The 18588-nt window shown below is 39.8% G+C and overlaps 2 protein-coding genes across 6 annotated transcripts in view; one reads left to right on the forward strand and one right to left on the reverse strand.

The window, feature by feature from the left end:
* Positions 1–5237, forward strand: part of fgd4a (FYVE, RhoGEF and PH domain containing 4a) — a 128874-nt gene extending 123637 nt beyond the window's left edge. For all 5 annotated transcript variants that reach the window (XM_088924043.1, XM_088924046.1, XM_088924047.1 and 2 more), the window contains 2 exons: positions 689–829; positions 2265–5237. In XM_088924043.1, the coding sequence (XP_088780169.1) occupies positions 689–829; positions 2265–2522 (399 nt within the window). In that variant the 3' untranslated portion in view covers positions 2523–5237. The remainder of the gene's footprint in view (positions 1–688; positions 830–2264) is intronic.
* A 1294-nt stretch (positions 5238–6531) lies between these two features.
* The window catches only part of nup205 (nucleoporin 205), a 63360-nt gene continuing 51303 nt past the window's right edge, over positions 6532–18588 (reverse strand). The window contains exons 35-43 of the mRNA XM_088924098.1: positions 17516–17642; positions 17025–17098; positions 15060–15191; positions 13855–13981; positions 12321–12487; positions 9318–9447; positions 8075–8203; positions 7687–7763; positions 6532–6820 (exon numbers count right to left, since the gene is read on the reverse strand). Coding sequence (XP_088780224.1) covers positions 6668–6820; positions 7687–7763; positions 8075–8203; positions 9318–9447; positions 12321–12487; positions 13855–13981; positions 15060–15191; positions 17025–17098; positions 17516–17642 — 1116 coding nt within the window. The 3' untranslated portion in view covers positions 6532–6667. The remainder of the gene's footprint in view (positions 6821–7686; positions 7764–8074; positions 8204–9317; positions 9448–12320; positions 12488–13854; positions 13982–15059; positions 15192–17024; positions 17099–17515; positions 17643–18588) is intronic.

An 18588-nucleotide genomic window follows, 5' to 3' on the forward strand; every position in this document is an offset into this window, starting at 1 on the left:
TATTTATTGTTCTACATTTTTGCTTGCCTTCTGTTTAAATATCTGACAGATTTACAAAAAAAACATTTTAATTGTGGTATCCTGCTCTTTCTTTATGGAATGAAACTCTTCATTGTAGTGTGGTTGTTAACCTGCTACCTCACAGCTCTGGAGTCAGAGGTTCGATTCCTGCCTCGGACACATGTCTGTTTGGAGTTTACATGTTTCATGTGCATATCTGAAGATGAGTCTTTGCCAGGGATAAGCAATCCTCATCATTGAGTCCTTGATATGACTTAATTGAGCAAATTAAGTGGGTATGAAGTCAAATCAACTGTGAGACTGACTCAGGTTAGGTACCAATTGAAAGGTTCATCTAGAATCTGCAGAAATCTGGTGCTTCCGGACCAGGGCAGTCTACATGTGGTATATAATATGATAAAAATGAATGTGAAAAATGATTGCATGGCTGCAATGGCAATATTTTGAGACTGAAATATTATTTATTAATATCAATGGCTATGTACTATAGTTGTACAATTTGTTTATGCCAATGAAGAAGCTTAATACCTTCATATTTGGATTCGAATGCTGATGCATGTTTTTGCAATGAGAGGTTACAGCCCCCATTTCTCAATAGTTTATTGGGGTTACACTGGACAGAACAATTGTTGTCCTTTACTGATTTGATGTTAATGTCCTTTTAAAGATTGAAGCAGCCCAGTTCTCCGGCAACAGCATCATCTGTGGGTTCCTGCAATACTCTGAGAAGACCAAACCGTGGCAGAAAGTGTGGTGTGTTATTCCTAAGAAGGAGGCATTTGTCTTGTATTTGTATGGAGCACCGCAGGTAATATTTTATTGCCGTTGACTTGCCCAGTCCAATAATCTCTAGAATTCCTTCACTTTACTCTTCACTGCACGATCAAAGATTAAATCAGAGTCTCACTTTCACTTGAATTATTTCTTGTCTTTCATCTCTTACATTCTTACCACAATGGCTGCAGTACATTTTCCCATGAAATTAGAATGAACAAACTGAGATCATGCTAGTGCACCCAGGGACTGGTTTGAAATCATACATTAAAATGGAGCAGGTATGAACACATCAGCCTGTGGTAATCTGACCCTGATTTTTGATCAGCATCATAAAATGTCAGAGCAGAAAGTTATCATTTTACATTTAATCAGATAGTTCCTCCGCTTCAGGGTTCAGTTTTTTTTGTCATACGCACAATGAAATGCTGTTGGCATGTATGCTCCAATACAAAGACATTAATTCAGTCAAAGAGGTAGATTTCAATATTCTGACTGTTTACAGGAAGAAACTGTAAGTACATGCCTTGATGCTTCTATAACACTTACCACTACTCCAATAATGGGCTGAAAAAGAGTTTATAAAGAGAGCTTATAAAGAGTAAATGACCTACTGACTGTTCATGCAGATATATTCTGTGCAGTTATAAATCTGTATAGTCCAGTACATTGTGTTGGGTATGATTAGTGTGTGCTACATTTACTGTAAACATATTTACTTTCCAAAAATATACTGTATATTAATGTGAAGCCTGAAAGATACTGTAGGTACAGTATTTTCCCCAACATATCGTTGATTTATATTTGGAAAATCAATGAATAGGAAATATCTGATTAACTTATATGATGTTAGGGATTTCATTTTTAGGTAAATATTTGATGTTTATCTAATGTTATTATCACATTGACCCCCAGACAGTTAACTAAGACTCGGCAACTAAAAATATTTACGTGAGAAACACCAAATCAGCATACTGCTTCTGACATCAGTAACAGCTTCGGCAAAAGGGTACCCTTACTATGCTGTAGATTTCCTACACTATAGTGAAAACTATAGTGAAAAAATAATTTACACACATTTTCACGGTGGTGCAGTGGTTAACATTGCTGCTTGCAGTTGCTGGAGTTCAATTCCAGACCAGGGCTGCTATCTGTGTGGAGTTTGTGTGTTCTCTCTATGTTTGTGTGGGTTTTCATTGGGTGCCCCAGTTTCCTCTCAGAGTCCAAAGACATCCTTGAAGATTAATTGCCTTCAGGCAAAATTGGCCCTGATCTGAGTGTGTGCGTGATTGTGTGTGCCCTGTGATGGACTTGTGTCCCGCCCAGAGTGTACCCCACGTTGTGCCTATTGCTTGCCGGCTTCCCTGCAACCTGGAATTGGATGAAGTGGTTATAAAAAGAATGGATGGATGATCATTCCAAAGAATTTTGTGAAATTCTCATATTATTGTCCTGCTCCTGTCTTTCAGGATGTGAAAGCCCAGTCTACGATTCCTCTCTTGGGGTATGCGGTGGACGAAAATCCAAAACACATGGACATGCCTGCCAGTTTCAAACTGACCCAGTCCAAGTCAGTGCACAGCTTTGCGGCAGAATCGGAGGAGCTGAAACAGAAGTGGCTGAGGGTGATTAAGGTGGCAGTCACAGGGGAGGTTTCAGAGCCAATCCAGCCTGAACAGAATCTGGAATCGGCAGGGTCCCAGGACAGCAGGGCAGACAGCCTCTGATCTTAACCTGTGGCACTAATAAGGCAGGCTTTCCTTCTCCAGACAAGAAGCTTTTTCTCCACTGCAGTTCGAACAGTACAGTCCCCCATTGCCATAAGCAGGACCTGTTTTACAAGATTTAACACTAGAAACGTGGATTGGAAACTGCAAAATGCAAGACTTTCAAAATGCATTCTTTCACCTGGGACGTGGAATTTGCTGTGGCTGTGTTTGTTGCATCCTTCATACATCGAGCAAACCCAAACATAGCCTGGACAGTGACGAATGGAGACAGTGCCTGTTTTAAAGCAAGAGATCTATCTCTGTTCTTTGTTTTTTGGTGCTTCAGTGAACAAATTGTTCAACACAAGCACCCGCTCTCATTAGTCATGCAAATCAGTATAGATATGTCAAAGAAAACAAGCATTTAATATATAGATGTAGATTTTGCTCATCTCTTTCTAAAGGAGGACCCATTGTATCTTCTTCGATATGACCACAACTGTAAATATGTTGAAAGGATTTCCTTTTGAAAGAGTGGAGTTTGGACTTAATTCTTCACTGGAAAGTAACAGATGAATTGTCATATATTCCAAGCACCTTTCATGCTTAAAAGTGGATAAACTCTGTTGTAGGTTTCATCCTTGACTTCCTACTCATCACTAAGCTCTATTCAAAACCAAATGAATTTCAAATAACCATGGAGAAAAATTGATCAAGTTCAAGATATTTGTAATAAAACGCATAGTAGAAATACTGTATGTGAGGCATGAGTTCTCACTATAGAATAAGTAAGCCATGTTTTTTCAGTCATATCCGTTTTCTTACTTGATTCATCAACGATGTAAAATGCACAGGAAACAGATGTGGTCACCTGGAATTTTAAATGCTCTGTTACCTCTCCTAAAGACAATATGATACAGTATGTGTAAAGATGAGCTTTCCATGTTGGATAAACACAGTAACAACAGACAGCTGTTCCATGAAGGAGGCTGAACCGACTCCTATGAATCTTTCTGTTTTACTTAAAATGTACCTTTTGAGACGAATGACAGTAGCTGGTGCTATCCATTAAAAGAATACAAAGCAGTGTGGCTTTTAAAGAAAACACAGGGTTGGTTAGAAATTGTCCCCATGGTGACTAATTTACGCGTCTGTAAATGTTATATGATTCATAAAGCATTGTTCCCTGCATATGCATCCATAAACCATCCTGTTGTGTTCAGAATTTGGGTACGTCTGTTGTTTCCGGTCATATTGATTTTTTAATCAACCTTCTTTTGTATCATATACAGTATGTATCACAATGCAATGTCAATGGCTAACTTCAGCTTTGGAGAGGTTTGTATCACCTTGGCTTATTAACTGTTCTCCAGACCGGCTGTAACAGAATGTTACATTACAAATGAAACAGCCAAATGAAAATATTTAATTCCACAAACCACATACAGTTCAGGGCTTTGTTTTTGTATACAAAATTATATTGAAACATTTATAGGTTTATGACCTCAAAGTCTGAAATGCCAAAAACTAATACAGCATTTAGAAGGTAAACCCAGTGTGAAATAAAACAGATCTGTAGAGTAATAGAAGGGTTAAGCATAGGCCCTGCCATATTAGCAGGGGCTGAATAAAACAGATACTGAGCCTCTGCCTTTGTCCTTGAATCACCGTGCTACTAACCTAGTAAGTTTTGTCTTAATATTCTTTTTTATTAAATGTGAAACTGTTTCCATTAATTGTAAAGTAGCACCCTTACCAACGTTCACTGTCAACTGCAAAGATAATTAAGATCATAAGTTTTTTGCCATTGTTTCAGTGACTCCTGACCTTCAGTTGTACAGAAAGAATTCAATCCTGGTAAATACAAGCATTTGCCAATTAGTGCCAACAGTGAGAAATGAGAGTTAACTGCAGTCGTAAGGTGTAACATTATCATCAGCCTACAGCAGAAAACTCCAGGTTCTTTGTTAGAAAATTTATTTTGATAATTTGAGTTGTGATGGTTGTACTTTGCTTTCTTCTTTAATCGCAGGGAAGATGTAAAATATTGTAAATGTCTGTAATTTTTCAGAAATTAATGAGCTGGAAACAATAAAAACACAAGTACAATCAAGGACCTTTGTCAGGCACATACATTGATAATGAGAATGTTATTTTTTTAAAAGATACTGTAATTTTATTTTAATTTATAGAATGCACGCATGATCACAAATTAGCACAAAACCAGTGTTTTATTCCTACTGTACCCGTCTAATTTGTCAACGTCATAGCAACTGTGGTCAGAGCTGTGAAATAACTTTTTTCCTTTCCCAGTATGTGTCCATTTTAAGGTTAAATTATACTAATCCCTGTAAATTTTGGTTTTAAACCTGAATCTTGAGACATTGTCATGGTTCTGTTTAGAATTCTTGCAGTATGCCATAATTTTGATAATGGATATGATCTTTTCCCATCTTTTACATAATATTGTTTATTATTATTGTAATGCTGAAAATGTCATCATTGCTACTGTCAGATGTCAAATGATATCCGAAAATGTATATTTTGTTCCTGTCACACACTTCTTTTAAAAAAAAAAGTCATTTTAGGTAAAGGGACACAAAGCACATCTGGCATCTTTTCAATAAAAGAGACCTGAATGTAAGATAAGAGATACTAAGACTAAATGCAGTCCTGATTTTCCAAAATATTTGAAAATATATGCACTTTACTGTCAATGATTAAATGTGGACCTTGTAAAATAAACTATTACATGATTGTCATTTTTTGGGGGCCTTTGAAGCCATTTTAGAACTAAAATGTCAGTGGAATTTCAAGTATAAAAGTCCAAATACAATCAGTTCTTATAAAAGCTTTAGTAGTCTTGTCACACATCAAGGTTAAAAGTCGATGTTGTAGATGAGGTGTACATTCGGCAGTCTTTATGCTCAGATCCAGGAGAGCTTTGGTTCTTGTTTTCTGTCTTCAATCAGTGCTCCAAGATCATGTTAATTGAAATAGGAGAATACCTGGTTCCCCCTCTGAACTAAAGTCAGTTCCTTTTTTTTTTGTTATACTGATCCAGCTAATTATCAATTTAACAACGGGATTTGCTTTAGCAGCACTCTGCAGTAGAAGCTATTGTAAGAGCCACAATTCAAATTTTCTGTCTCTGTAGCTTTGTTCCTAGCTGGATCATTTTCACCATTTCACCACCTGAAGGTCCTAACCGATTTTTTTCTTCAGCTATTGCCGATATAATGATGCTAGTGCAGTTGTTCCTAATCCTGATACTGAGGGACTCCTTTGCCTGCTGGATTTCACTCCAGTGGAGCTTTTTGTCAGTGTTGCAAAGTGATGCCTTCATCAGTTTGCATGTTGAGACTTGTTTTGACTGTTTCTGCGCTCCTTGATTTCACAGAATGTCAATGCGTACATTTTTACCCCCTTTCCTCCATTCATTAAAGTGGGCTTCCTTGTTTTTCTTTTAAACAGCTCTTAATGGGCATTTAATAAAGAGACACAGGTGGGAATGATAATATATTAAATGCCAAAACTAAGGACTAGTCGTTCCTGTGGTAGAGAGTCAACTTGTTATATTTCACTTAATATCTTAACTAGCCACATTCCAAAATGGTACAAGTTTTCATACAAAACACAATCATCTTTTTAAGAGCTCAAAGCAGGCCTCAAATAAAAAAAAAGTTAAATGAACTAGCCTGCACCTAAGAACGCAACAGGGGAAAAAAAAAATCTACAAGACAGGTTCTGCCCAGGACCATGGCTGGAAACCGCTGTACTTGTGATCATTCCAACCTACTTTTCATTTACTTATTGAGACAATTTTGGCATTCATTCAGTTATGGGATGGTGGTCCCCTTCCGTCCTGAAGATTGAGGGTCACCAGGAGCAGTAATCCAGTTATTAAATAGATTTAGACTTTACTGTTCGGAATGCTTTCATTTCGGTGCATTACTGCAAGTACAATTACCAGCTTCACACTGCCACCCCATATACTCAGATTAAAGACCAGGCAAGGGAGGCGATGTTAAAAAGTTAATTTTATTTTCACATTAGAAAAAGGACAAAGCATTTTATAAATCTACTGATCTCTTCAAACAATATGAAAACAGTGAAGCATTGGAGGTGAACTACCGCTCAGTGACACATGGTGCTGCTGCCAGTTAACCCTTCGTGGTCCTCAGGAGGCCCCGGATCCGTCGCACGAGGGCCTGGATAAAGGTGTATCGCGAGCGCACCTGGCAGTATAGCCCCTCCACATCCAAGACTTTCTTCTGCAAGGAGTCCCCAAAACTGCACGCCACATCTGTCTGTAACTGTCGGAGAGAGTGCCAGGCTATGTTAATATGCCCGCTTAAATTAATGAGAGCCTGGAAGACTACCAAGAGCAGATGTTTGACAAATGCCTGTATTTAGATTCTCTCCACGGGATTTACAAACTAAGCTCATCAGCTAAAGTGTTTCAAGGCCCATACTGCTCTGGACCTGTGAAAAACGTCAAGTCTGCCAACACTCTTGCTTGTCACTGACAGGTCTTTGACGGGCTGTAATCCAAGTAGGTCTTGTTCAAGAGTGAGAAGAGTTATTTTAACAGATTTGTGCATTTTGAATTTTAAACCCTCTCTGCTTGGAATCACTAATTGTTTTCTCTCTGCTCACAGCACCTCACAAGAGGAACAGCAGCAAGTGGAGGAGTGGTGCTTCCCTAACGGACACCTCTGCCGTTTAGCAGAGAAACAAATCAAGTCAGAACCCCTCTTGGGGATCCATGACCAGAGCCGACTGGAGATATGGCCCAGGCTAGAATAAAGTCTGTTTTTTTCTAAGAAAACGGCTAATTTAACTTTTCCTGTAATGTAACTGTAATGTTGATTTTTTTTTAAATAACCTCCAAACTGCCACACTCATTTTATTTGTTTCTTCTTGGTATAGGGAAGTAGCACATTTTTTACACTTCATTTTAGTGGAGCTGTGAGTGAATACAAGTCAAGGGCAACCATTCAGCTTGAGATCAAAATTCAGCTGCTCCGTTAGCATCATTCACTTTTGTAATTGCTCTCATACAGTTCAAAGTCAAAACATGAGGACCAGAATATTTAACTGAATATATAAAACAAAAAAACTACAGAGTAAAATACTGTGGCATACTGGAGTGCAGTTACACATTAGTTTTGCTTCTCACCTGCTCCAGATCCTGCTGACTCACTCGAGACAAACCAAAGCTTCTCATATCGCTGTTTGGCAACACTCCGAAAGAATCTGGAGGAAAACCAAAGTACTGCATTAAAGCCCACCTAAGATAAATTATGACAAATGACGGGATAATAGTGAAACGTATTCACTGCAAGTAAGAAAGAGCAGTCAATAACTCTCAGGGGAGATAGTGGTATACATTTTGTGTTACTCAAAACAATCCTGCAAATTCTCAATTGGGGCGGTTTCAGCTAACTGCTAATAGGAATTAACACAATTGACTGACAAGACACCTGATTGTGACGTTTTGGCAGAATTAACTACTCATTCAGTTAAGAGATGTTTGTGGAAGCTCACAGAGTTGTCCATTTTCTTACCGTTTAGATTTCTGGAACTAAAAGAGTGACTGGCAGGCAGCAGTGAATGCTGGGTGTCAGAGGGGATACAGTAAAGCAAATAATACTCTAAGTGGCGCCAAAGAACAAATAGGCACGTCTCAATGATGTCTGAAGGACAAAGTGAAGGAATTATTTTACCTCAAACACAGAATATCATCACAAGGGTAAAATATATCATTCTCAGACATTAGTTACATGATAGTACATCCTCTGCCAAATGAGAAAGTCTCATAAAATTAACGTGTATGAATTGCTGGCCTAAGGCATGATGAGACAATGTAGTCTGATTCTGAGCAATCTGAGCAATGAGAAATTTAAAGATTGTTGAAAAAATAAAAATATATCTGGAAATATATTTCTATCAAAAATTAGATGCTAGATACCACAACTAGATACCACTAAAAGCAAGTAATGAGTAATAGTTAATCTAACAGTAAAAATGATTATAGTATAATTATAATTATAGATGAATAAATTGTTTATTAAAGAATTTTAAATGGGAACTAAACAGAACTGATATTCAACATAACGGTTCCTCAGCAGGCACATTTTAAGGTTCCACAGAATTATTTTAGGCAAGAGCTGGGGCATGAATACTGGTGTTCATGCAATTCAAAAAGACTATCAAGGCATTTTCTAACCGTTTCATTAAATTCAGGGTCAAAGGGGAGCTGGAGCCTACCCTGGAAAGCAAGATGGGACACACTCTGGACAGGACACCAGTCCATTGCAGGGCTGACGAAGACAAACACACTCACACCAGGGCCAATTTTCCCAGAAGCCAATTAACCCACTAGCATGTTTTTGGACTGTGGGGAAAAACAGAACACCTGAACCAAACCCATGCAAACACACAGAGAACATACAAAACCCACACAGATAACACCCCAGGTCTGGAATAGAACCAGCCCCAGTGCTTTGAGGCAGCAATGCTAAACACTGTGCCACTGTGCCACCCTACATGTTATGCTCAACTGAAAGATGGATGTATACAGTTCCAATCAATTTCCTTTACAAAGCTTGATCTCCCACGTTTTCACTGTAGGAAGCGATCTTAATCTCAGCGGGACTTTCTTGATAAATAAACCCATGTCTGAAATAAACAGTGTGAATTGTCCTGTCAGGGGGCAGAGTGTGCTGTTCTCCTGACTTCTGCGATGCCCAAGGCCACTGTCGGCCTCTGTGCTCTAGGTTAGAAGTGTGCAGAGCAGGAAAAGGATACAGGAACAGAGGGAGAGCAGTTTGGCGCGGTTGTTGATGTGCTTGACCAGACGCCTCTTGGCCAGGATGATGCGCTGCACCATGGAGGTCTTGTCCACTCCAATGGAGGTGGAAACAAGGGACTGACATAGCTGAAATGAGCAAGAAACAGAATCCCATGAGAGTCTTGACATACAGCATATACATATTTCAGGAAAAGGGCTGTATATATACAGTATATATTTCTTCAGGTGGGTAGCTGCATCAGCATGCGTAGGCTGCAAAGGAACAAGTAATAGGTTTATTCCATGCTGAAAAAAGAAGAAAGAAAACACAACATTTCGGCCGTGGAGCCTTGCTCACACCTGAAGAAGGCTCCACGGCCGAAATGTTGTGTTTTCTTTCTTCTTTTTTTCAGCATGGAATAAACCTATTACTTGTTCCTATATATATTTCTGTACACCACAGAAATTTTCAGAACACAATCTACAGCCCTGTACGCTTTAAAAATAGGAACAGGTATGTCTATTCCAAAATGAACAATGAAACTCAGACAAAATCAGTAAAATCCAAACATTTTAAAAAGTATTCAAAAAAGTTGTATTTGAAGTCATCCAGTATCTGTGTCTGACAGGGCTAGCGTTAAATGTTTGTATACATAGTGTTAAATGATTTATTCTGAAGTCTCAGAGATGTTTATGACTGCACATCTTAAAAGTGTGATTTATTTGTATATTTGTAAGTCATTTAAAATTCACTTCTGTATTTTGCCACAATGCCACAGGATACAAAACCCTGAAACTCAGCAGGCATCCTGGTCCCATTCCTTAGTATCAGTACAATGAAGATTCAAGGAAGCTATTAAAGTACCTAAACACCTATTTAGCACAATGAGCCTGTAGATCTGATACTCATTCTCAAGCAAGTTAACAAGTACATTCCCTCCTCCTCTTCCCAAACAATTAATACAATAAAAGAAATCAAAATGAAACACTAGCCTGCCACCCAATGGACCAACAGATACAGTGCTCTCCTGAAGTACTGAGATAGCAATCTCCAAGCTTATTCCAACCTTATTTTTGCTGAAAAGTCAAGCAATTTGTATTTGTGATATGGAGATTAATATAATCAAGTACAATACAATACACAATTTATTTGGGTAAATTCCATACATATTTTTGTTTTTATGAGAATAAATACATGCTATGCGCTCAGCCCAGTGATTTCAAGTGACCGTACGTTTTGGAAACTGACTTTCGGAGAGACAGTTTTCTGGTTGCATATCCAACCAGAATTGAGGCAATAACTGTATGATGTCTGTGACCCACTGAACTCTGCAACTCTTTGCACACAATAAGAGGGTTTCGACTTTCTTCAGCATGTGCATGCATGCATTGGATTGTAAATCTGGAGCTTGACTTGGCCAGTCTCAGATTTTTCACTTTGTTTCTCCTGTTGGAACTCTTTGGTTGGGCTAGATGTCGACTTCAGAACCTATTACGCTGTGGCTGTCATAAGTAATCACCAAAGATGAGCAATTGAGTTCCACAGTCAGCTATGCATGTCCAGGCCCTGAAATTACCTCCACAATGCTTCATGGGTGAGCTGATGTTCTGCAGTGAAGTCTGCAGTTCCTTTTTTCTCCACCTTTTAAGCATTCCATCACTTCCACAACTCTCCTGGCTCATTTTTGCTGCACAGCAAAGCAAATCCTAATTTGGCTTTTTTGTTCTTGGTGCTACTGATGGTGCTACACATTGTGCAGTGCAGCTGTTGTAATTTGGCAGTCTATGTTCTGGAAATTGTGAATTTCAATACCTTTACCACTGAGGTCTGGAGGCTGTTGGGAATTCACTGACTGTTGTTTTAAAGTTTATCTCTGATCATTTTTCTCGTATACATCACTGCTTTTTGTTTTGCTTGGCTGACTCAGTCTTGACTGAATGGCAATTATACTATATAAGAGTTTCTTCTTCATTGTATTCCATAACTGCTGGTTGTGGTAAGCCCAGTTTTCCTGCTATGGCTCTGAACAATTTTGTTTTTGCTTCTTCAAAATGATGTTCAATACTATCAATTTGCTGAATTGACCAAGGATGGTGGGAATGAATTAACTTTCAAAATAATATACTTTGAGAACATAAGGAAGGTCACAAATGAGAGGATGCCATTCAACCCATCTATCCCATTTGGGAGTTATTAATTAACTCCCTTGAATCATCAAGGCTCTCACTGAGCTGCTTCTTGAAAGAAGCCCAGGTGTCGGTTTTAACTACAAGGCTAGGTAGCTTGTTCTAAGCTCACATAACCTTTAGGGGAAAGAAGTGGCTCCTATTCTGTTTTAAATGCATTTCCATGTAGTTCTACTTATATCCTCTGATTCATTGAGGGGCACAAGTTGTACTTGGCAGCAGCTATATCACCCTGCAGCTGGCAACCCACTGAAGCTCAGCAGGCGTGAGCCTGGTCAGTACCTGGATAAGAGACCTCCTTGGAAAAGCTAAAGTTGCTGCTGGAAGAGGTGTTAGTGGGATCGGTAGAGACCAGGCACCCTGTGGTCTATGTGGGTCATTATGCCCCAGTATACTGATGGGGACACTATACTGTAAAAATGGAGCTATCAGATGAGACACAAAACCGAGTTCCTGACTCTCTTGCGGTCATTAAAAATCCCAGGACGTTTCTCAAAAAGAGTAGAGATGTTAACCCCGGTGTCCCGGCCGAATTCCCCCCTGGTCTTTACCAATCAAGGTACATTGCACATTGGTGGTGGTGGAGGGGAGTCCCCATTACCTGTATAGCACTTTGAGTTGAATGTAATATAAGTGTAAGCAATTCTTATTACTTTTACAGGCATACACTGTAAAAGTAATAATAATAGCTAGCTATACAAGTGTAATTATTATTGCTTTTAGAGATAACAAAACATTCACTAACAGATGTGACTGTTTAGAGCCTCTGGAGGGCCATGTCCCCATCAGCAGACGGCTGGCGTGATGCGGTGCGGGCGAGTGATAAGCTGTACCTCTTTGACTTCCTCCGGGGGAAGGTGCTCCACACCCTGCAGCTTGCTGACGCTCTGCCTGTGGCTCTCGTAGAAACGGAAGAAGTCGTTGGCGGTCTGCTTGAGCAGGAAGATGATGAGACCCAGGCTGGGGACTCGGGAGTAGGGAGCCCCCGACACGGGGAGGTCTGCAGAGAGAAGAGGGAGTGGGGATGATTGCTCCGAAAAAGACTCGGAGAGTTAACAACCTTTTAAATAATTCAACACCCTGTGGTCAAACTACAGCTTATCAACAGAACGAGGCAAAAATCAGTGAATTTTAGTTCACTCACATTTGGATCCAACTCACTGAATTGATTTATTTTATTATTGCTAAACACATTAAGAAATGAAAATACTGCTTGTAGCAAAATCAGCAAATAAGTGCATTGGTGCAAACAAATGTCTTGTTTACTTCATTTCACAATACTGCACATTATTTTGTTCGGGGTAATGAATTGTCCTACAAAGGCAAACAAGTTGAAACAGGTTTCTTTGTCTCGAAGGCTCGTGTCATCTGCTTATTGTCCTTACAACACATCTCTAAGTTAAACCTGAAATGAAGTAATTATTTGATTGGACCTTATGTTTAAATTTCGAATTGATGTCTTTTTTTTACATCCCCACAGTCTACTTCTTAATCGGTGCTTATATGCTACTATGATTCTAGCGCCAACAAGGGAAGGCTGATGATCTTGTGCACATTCCTCTCCTAACATGCACTGCCATTTGAATAAGCAGAAGAACATGAAAAGTCAGTCAGCATTAACGGATTACAAGCAACTAGCACACCCCAGGGGCAACCAAGGAACAAGATCCTCAGCCAACTCAAGCCAAACTAAACTCCAAGGATCTTGTCCAGGAAACAATGGGCACAGGTTACAGCCTTTAGTAATTAAGCCACCTAGGAGTCTCCATTTATTTTACTCATTTTTCTTTATACATGGTTTCTGTGCAACAGATTTAGTCCTGGCTGAAAAAACTGTCAACACTTTCAATAACCTCTCACTTCCTCAACTCATTAGTGTGTTCCTTTCTTCCTGATACCTTCCACTTTTCCAAGTGTGGTTCCAGTTACATCCAGCACTTAAGAACGGTGATGTCTGGATTGAAGGGCTCTAACAGAATGTCAAAGACTTGCCTTCACCAGTCCCGCAACTCAGGAAACTCTGCTTAGAGCCATTTAGATATTTTCAGGTTGCGTAGACATACCCGGTGCGTGTAATGTTACAGCAAATTTAAAACCTTTAAAGCTTCAAGAGGTGAAAATCGGGTCTAATGAAGGAAAGTATGAGGTTTAATGAACTGAGAGCTATGTTGTAAAAACAAACACAATGTAGCAGAGACAGGTAGAAATCCAGAACCAGTAGTAAAATGTCCTGTGTTGAGGTATACATCATTTTATGTGTACTGGACTCAGTAAAGCTGCTGCTAGGTTTGGGAGGTTTTATTATGACGAGTAGTGTGACTCTGTGAGTAGAGCATGCGTTTCCTATCCTGAGATTTTGAGGCAAACCTGGCCTGGAGCCGTCTCGGCCTGTGGGCTCCATGACTGAGGGGCTGAAGAGACAGATGCTGAACTGGGCCTCCAGGGAGCTCTGCAGCAGCAGTGTCTGGCAGTACTCCATCACATTGGCGCATATCTACGGCAAAAGAGAACCGAGTGTCACTGAAGCAAAATCAGGAAGCAAACGTTAACGCCTAATTATCTTTTTTTTAAAAAGGCCTGTTGGGCCTGAATGTTCCATTTAGGTGGGACAAAAATTTGTAAATGTATTAAATGTATTCTATATTAACTAAAAGCTAATTTAGCATAACTTCAGTATTTTTTTAAAGAAAAGATCAACCAAAAAGTAAACATGTCTAACTTTCAATTTAAATAAATAAAACATTTGTCAAAAACTACTGCATGTACAGTATTTATAATTGTATGAGTTTCAAATTTATTGATATGCTACTGTGACCTCTAACACTAATCTGATTGATGCCCCTGCTGTTTAGCATTTACATGTTCCCACCTGGCCAACGTTCAAGACCGCAAATGATCATTTCTATGCGGATGATACTCAAATCTACGTCCATACTAAACAGGACATTGAAGTGGCTGTCTCTGTACTGTCTAATTTCATCTCTAACATTAAAATCTGGATGACTCAAAATGTCTTTCATTTAAACTGCGATAAGCGATAAACCTCCCATCAACTATGTAAAGCCAATGCAGTAACCCTATCTGTGGATGGCAAAGTACCTGAATTTCTTAATTGAAGAACTTGGGGGTGATATCTGATCTGGGCTTGATTTTTGATCCACATATTGTAATATATTTTAAAAACATTTGTGTGGGTGTGGGTGTAGAGGTGGACGCAGGTGTGTGTGTGTGTGGGTGTGGGTGTAGAGGTGGACGCAGGTGTGTGTGTGTGTGGGTGTGGGTGTAGAGGTGGACGCAGGTGTGTGTGTGGGTGTGGGTGTAGAGGTGGACGCAGGTGTGTGTGTGTGGGTGTGGGTGTAGAGGTGGACGCAGGTGTGTGTGTGGGTGTGGGTGTAGAGGTGGACGCAGGTGTGTGTGTGTGGGTGTGGGTGTAGAGGTGGACGCAGGTGTGTGTGTGTGGGTGTGGGTGTAGAGGTGGACGCAGGTGTGGGTGTGTGTGTAGAGGTGGACGCAGGTGTGGGTGTGTGTGTGTGTGTGTGTAGGTGCGAGGTGTCCCTGTCTTCGCAGTTCACCTGCTGGATGGCAAGTTCCATTTCCTCCCGGTGGTCTACTGTTTCCCCCTGCATGACACTGTCCCCTTCCGCCTTCAGCAAGCTCTGTCGTTCCAACCCCGCAAACCGGCTCAGCAGAGACAAACACAGCCGCTGCACAAACAAGAGCAACACGAGGTAGAACAGCGAGCCAAAGGACCTGCACAAAATGTGTTCACTGACAGGACAACAGCAGGGGGTGGCAATTTTCAAACTAGTCTAGCCAAGCCAGCACAAAGTGGCCAGCACTCCAAGTTTTCAACCTACAGGTATTACCTGACTAACAGTAGATGAGCTGTAAGGAATGTCCCCAGTACAGTGAATCCTAAGGAAATTTTTTTTTAGCGCCACGGAGAAAAAACAATATTGCATTTACAAGAGACTGTTTTGCGTTTTAACAAGAAAATAACGTATTTATATCGTATATCGTATTTCCTTTATAGAGAAAACTATCGCACTTAAATGAGAAAATTATTGCGTTTAAATGCAAGTTAATTTGTGAACAATCTTGCCTATTAATATCTTGCATTACATGTGAAATAATATTGTCTCATGCAAAGGAGCGTTGACTTTAACAACCGTAGAATACTGTCAAACTCCTCTTTTTGGAAAAAAACACGATGCTGTTAAATGAAACGAGAAACTTGTTAAAACACAATTTTAAAATGCAATCCTATCTCATATAAATGCATTTTTTTTTCCTCTGTGGCGCTAACAAGCTTCTGTAGAAATCATATTAGTCAGACATGAATTTACCATTGGTAATAATGTAAATGTGTGTGGAGGCAGTGCATTCTAGACGCAATACAAAATCGTCACATTTAAAATTGTCTTCATACAGTAACTGCTTGCGGTTTGATTTTTAATGCTAATGTTATGCTTGAAAAAAGAACTTCATCAGTTACAGCAGTAAAGTTAACACGGGTGGGCTTGTGAGCTGCAAGAGACAGGTAATATACAGTTGTGAGGAAGAGAAAAAGACTAAGGGCAACCATGTTTCACAGCTAAACATTTCCAAGTTTTAACAATCCTGTACACAAAACTAACAATTTCAGGAAAAAAAGGAACATTTTAGTCATAACGTAAGAACAAAATGCAGTTATGGGTGGACCAAACAAGCCAATAGCACATTCACACATTTCTCTTGTGCCACCTGACAGCATCACGTTTTTACTCTAAGCTCGTCGCTTTTCTAGTTCTTTACTACCTCTAGCACCTACACCATGATTTTGACTCCTGCCACTCACAACAGGTTCACAGCCTGTGCACTAGAGTTGCCTCACCCTTTCTAGAGTATATCGTGACTGGGGGAAAAACCTCATGTATTAAAAATGTGTTAAACTGAGAGTGTTAGTAGAGGATTAGTCCTATTTTTAAAATTGTGTTAAACTGAATTTGTGTTGGTTGAAACCATGCTAGTCCAGGAAAATAATAGTCTGTTTCATCACATTTATAGGGGATTTAGCCCGTGAATTGGGCAATGAGGATAACCCAACATCTCCAGTAGAGACATCTCAACATGACAGTCTCTCACTGGGATACAAAGCATTGTGGTAAGTTTCTAGTGCTGATGAAGAGCGTGTAGTAAATGTAATGTGGTCACTCCCACCCTCTGCCTGTTTTAGCTCGGTCTCTCTTTGTTCTTGTGCACAGGCAACATTCTCTGCACATCATCTCTACCTCAGTTCCCACTCTCCAACATTTCAGTTATTATTTACAGAACATTTTTAAAGTACGCTTTATTTGGTAATTATGTGTCCTAATTATAGTGGAATAAAATGTTCTTTCATTAAGCAAAATGATTTTCTTTATAAAACCCATGAACAGTATAATGTACGTTTTCACGCTCCTAAGAAAGAGTAGCTTCCAACGTACGTATTTGTGAGTGTAACATATTTGCTCCACACAGATCAAGCTCTTGAGAGTGAAGGCAGACTGAAGACCTACCTGGAATCTGCCGATGTGACCCTCGAGCTCCAGCAGGGTGGCACTGTTCACATCCTGGCCCAGCTCCACGACTCCTGAAAAGCACAACGGTGCTCGCTTACCAACATGCAGGGGGTTGGCCTTCTTTCTGTTCTAGTCTGATGTCATGCAATGCAGACAGCGCGTCAACCATGTGCAGTATCAGCAGGCGTTTTGAATGACCGCTCTGCCCAACTGAGTTCACTCTGCGTTGGATTCCTACATGTGGTGTGACTGATGCTGCACTCTAATCCATTTTTATCATGTCATACCCAAATAAAATTCTCGCCACTGTACCCGTTTCTATAAATAACAGGCAGAAGAACAGCTCAGCACTTCTCAAACAATTACAGTGCAGTGTTTCAGAAAACCACCTCTTTTAACTTCGGCTGCTGAGCTGCCAGTACATTCTGTATTTAACTACCGAGCAGCAAGCTCTCAAACTGGGTTTATGCCTTTAGTGCCCAGGGTACCTGGCAGCGCAGACTTGCTGATGATGCCTGTGAGCAGGGAGAGCTCCTGCAGGGAGCCCATGCTCATGTCCTGGCAGCGCAGAATGGAGTGGATGGTGTCAGAGTGGACAATCAGCCACTGCAGCACCTGAGGAGGAGGGAGAGAGAGAGAGGGCACAGACTGAAAACGCCCTGTACAGCCCTTGGATTTATTATAATTGGAGTCTTTATCCAGAATGACTGAGGAAAAAATTCGAAAAAGAAATACAGCTTAACAAAATAGTCGACATGCAACTTCGCAGAGGTCGCAGCTTTACATATTTGGCTCCGGATAAGTATTGAAAAATACTGAAAAAATGCTTCACTCTCTGAAAAATACGTCAAGCTCACCTGTAAGAGCTAGTGAGCCTATATAGGCATCTTATTTATTTTTATTTACTGTTTCTTTACTTATATTTAATATCTTGAATTACCATAATCCTATCCTGTACTATAAATGTATACAAAAACTGTACATACTGTATGAGAAAACTAAAAAGAAACTCCCTTCTAGATAAAAAAAAAGAAACGCCAGACTACAATTTCATCTGGTCATTTTCTTGGGAAACAACAGGCAACATTCAACAGATTTCCAAATGTTTCCTGTTGTTGGCCTAAACACACATCTAAAAACAACACCTTTGTTGTTGGTTGGCACTGCTTAAATCCACAGTAAAATATCAAGCAATCCCGGCTGGCTGGAAAAGGTTTTATGGATTTGTTTTCAGAGTTCTGCAAACTTTGTCCTGTTTTAAAAACTCTTTGATAAAGAAACTAATGATGCAAAAACTTACAGACCTGGTGGAAAGTCAGACCTTGGAAAACCTTAAGAGAACCTTTTTTCTGGATTTTATTATTGCTATGGTTACAAATATGACAAAATTAGGAGTATTTTAATAAGTTAATTTGAAAACATGTTTGCCACCTTTTAAAACTGCTTGTTTAAATATACATATTGTGTTAAAATCAATGTGGGTTTTATTTCACCAGGGATTCGCATCACTGAGAAAAACAGTAAATGAGTACATGGAATGAGCAAAACTTCCTGAAATGCC

This window comes from Atractosteus spatula, chromosome 8 (assembly GCF_055471065.1).
Source record: "Atractosteus spatula isolate fAtrSpa1 chromosome 8, fAtrSpa1.hap1, whole genome shotgun sequence".
NCBI classification, from domain to species: Eukaryota; Metazoa; Chordata; class Actinopteri; order Semionotiformes; family Lepisosteidae; genus Atractosteus; species Atractosteus spatula.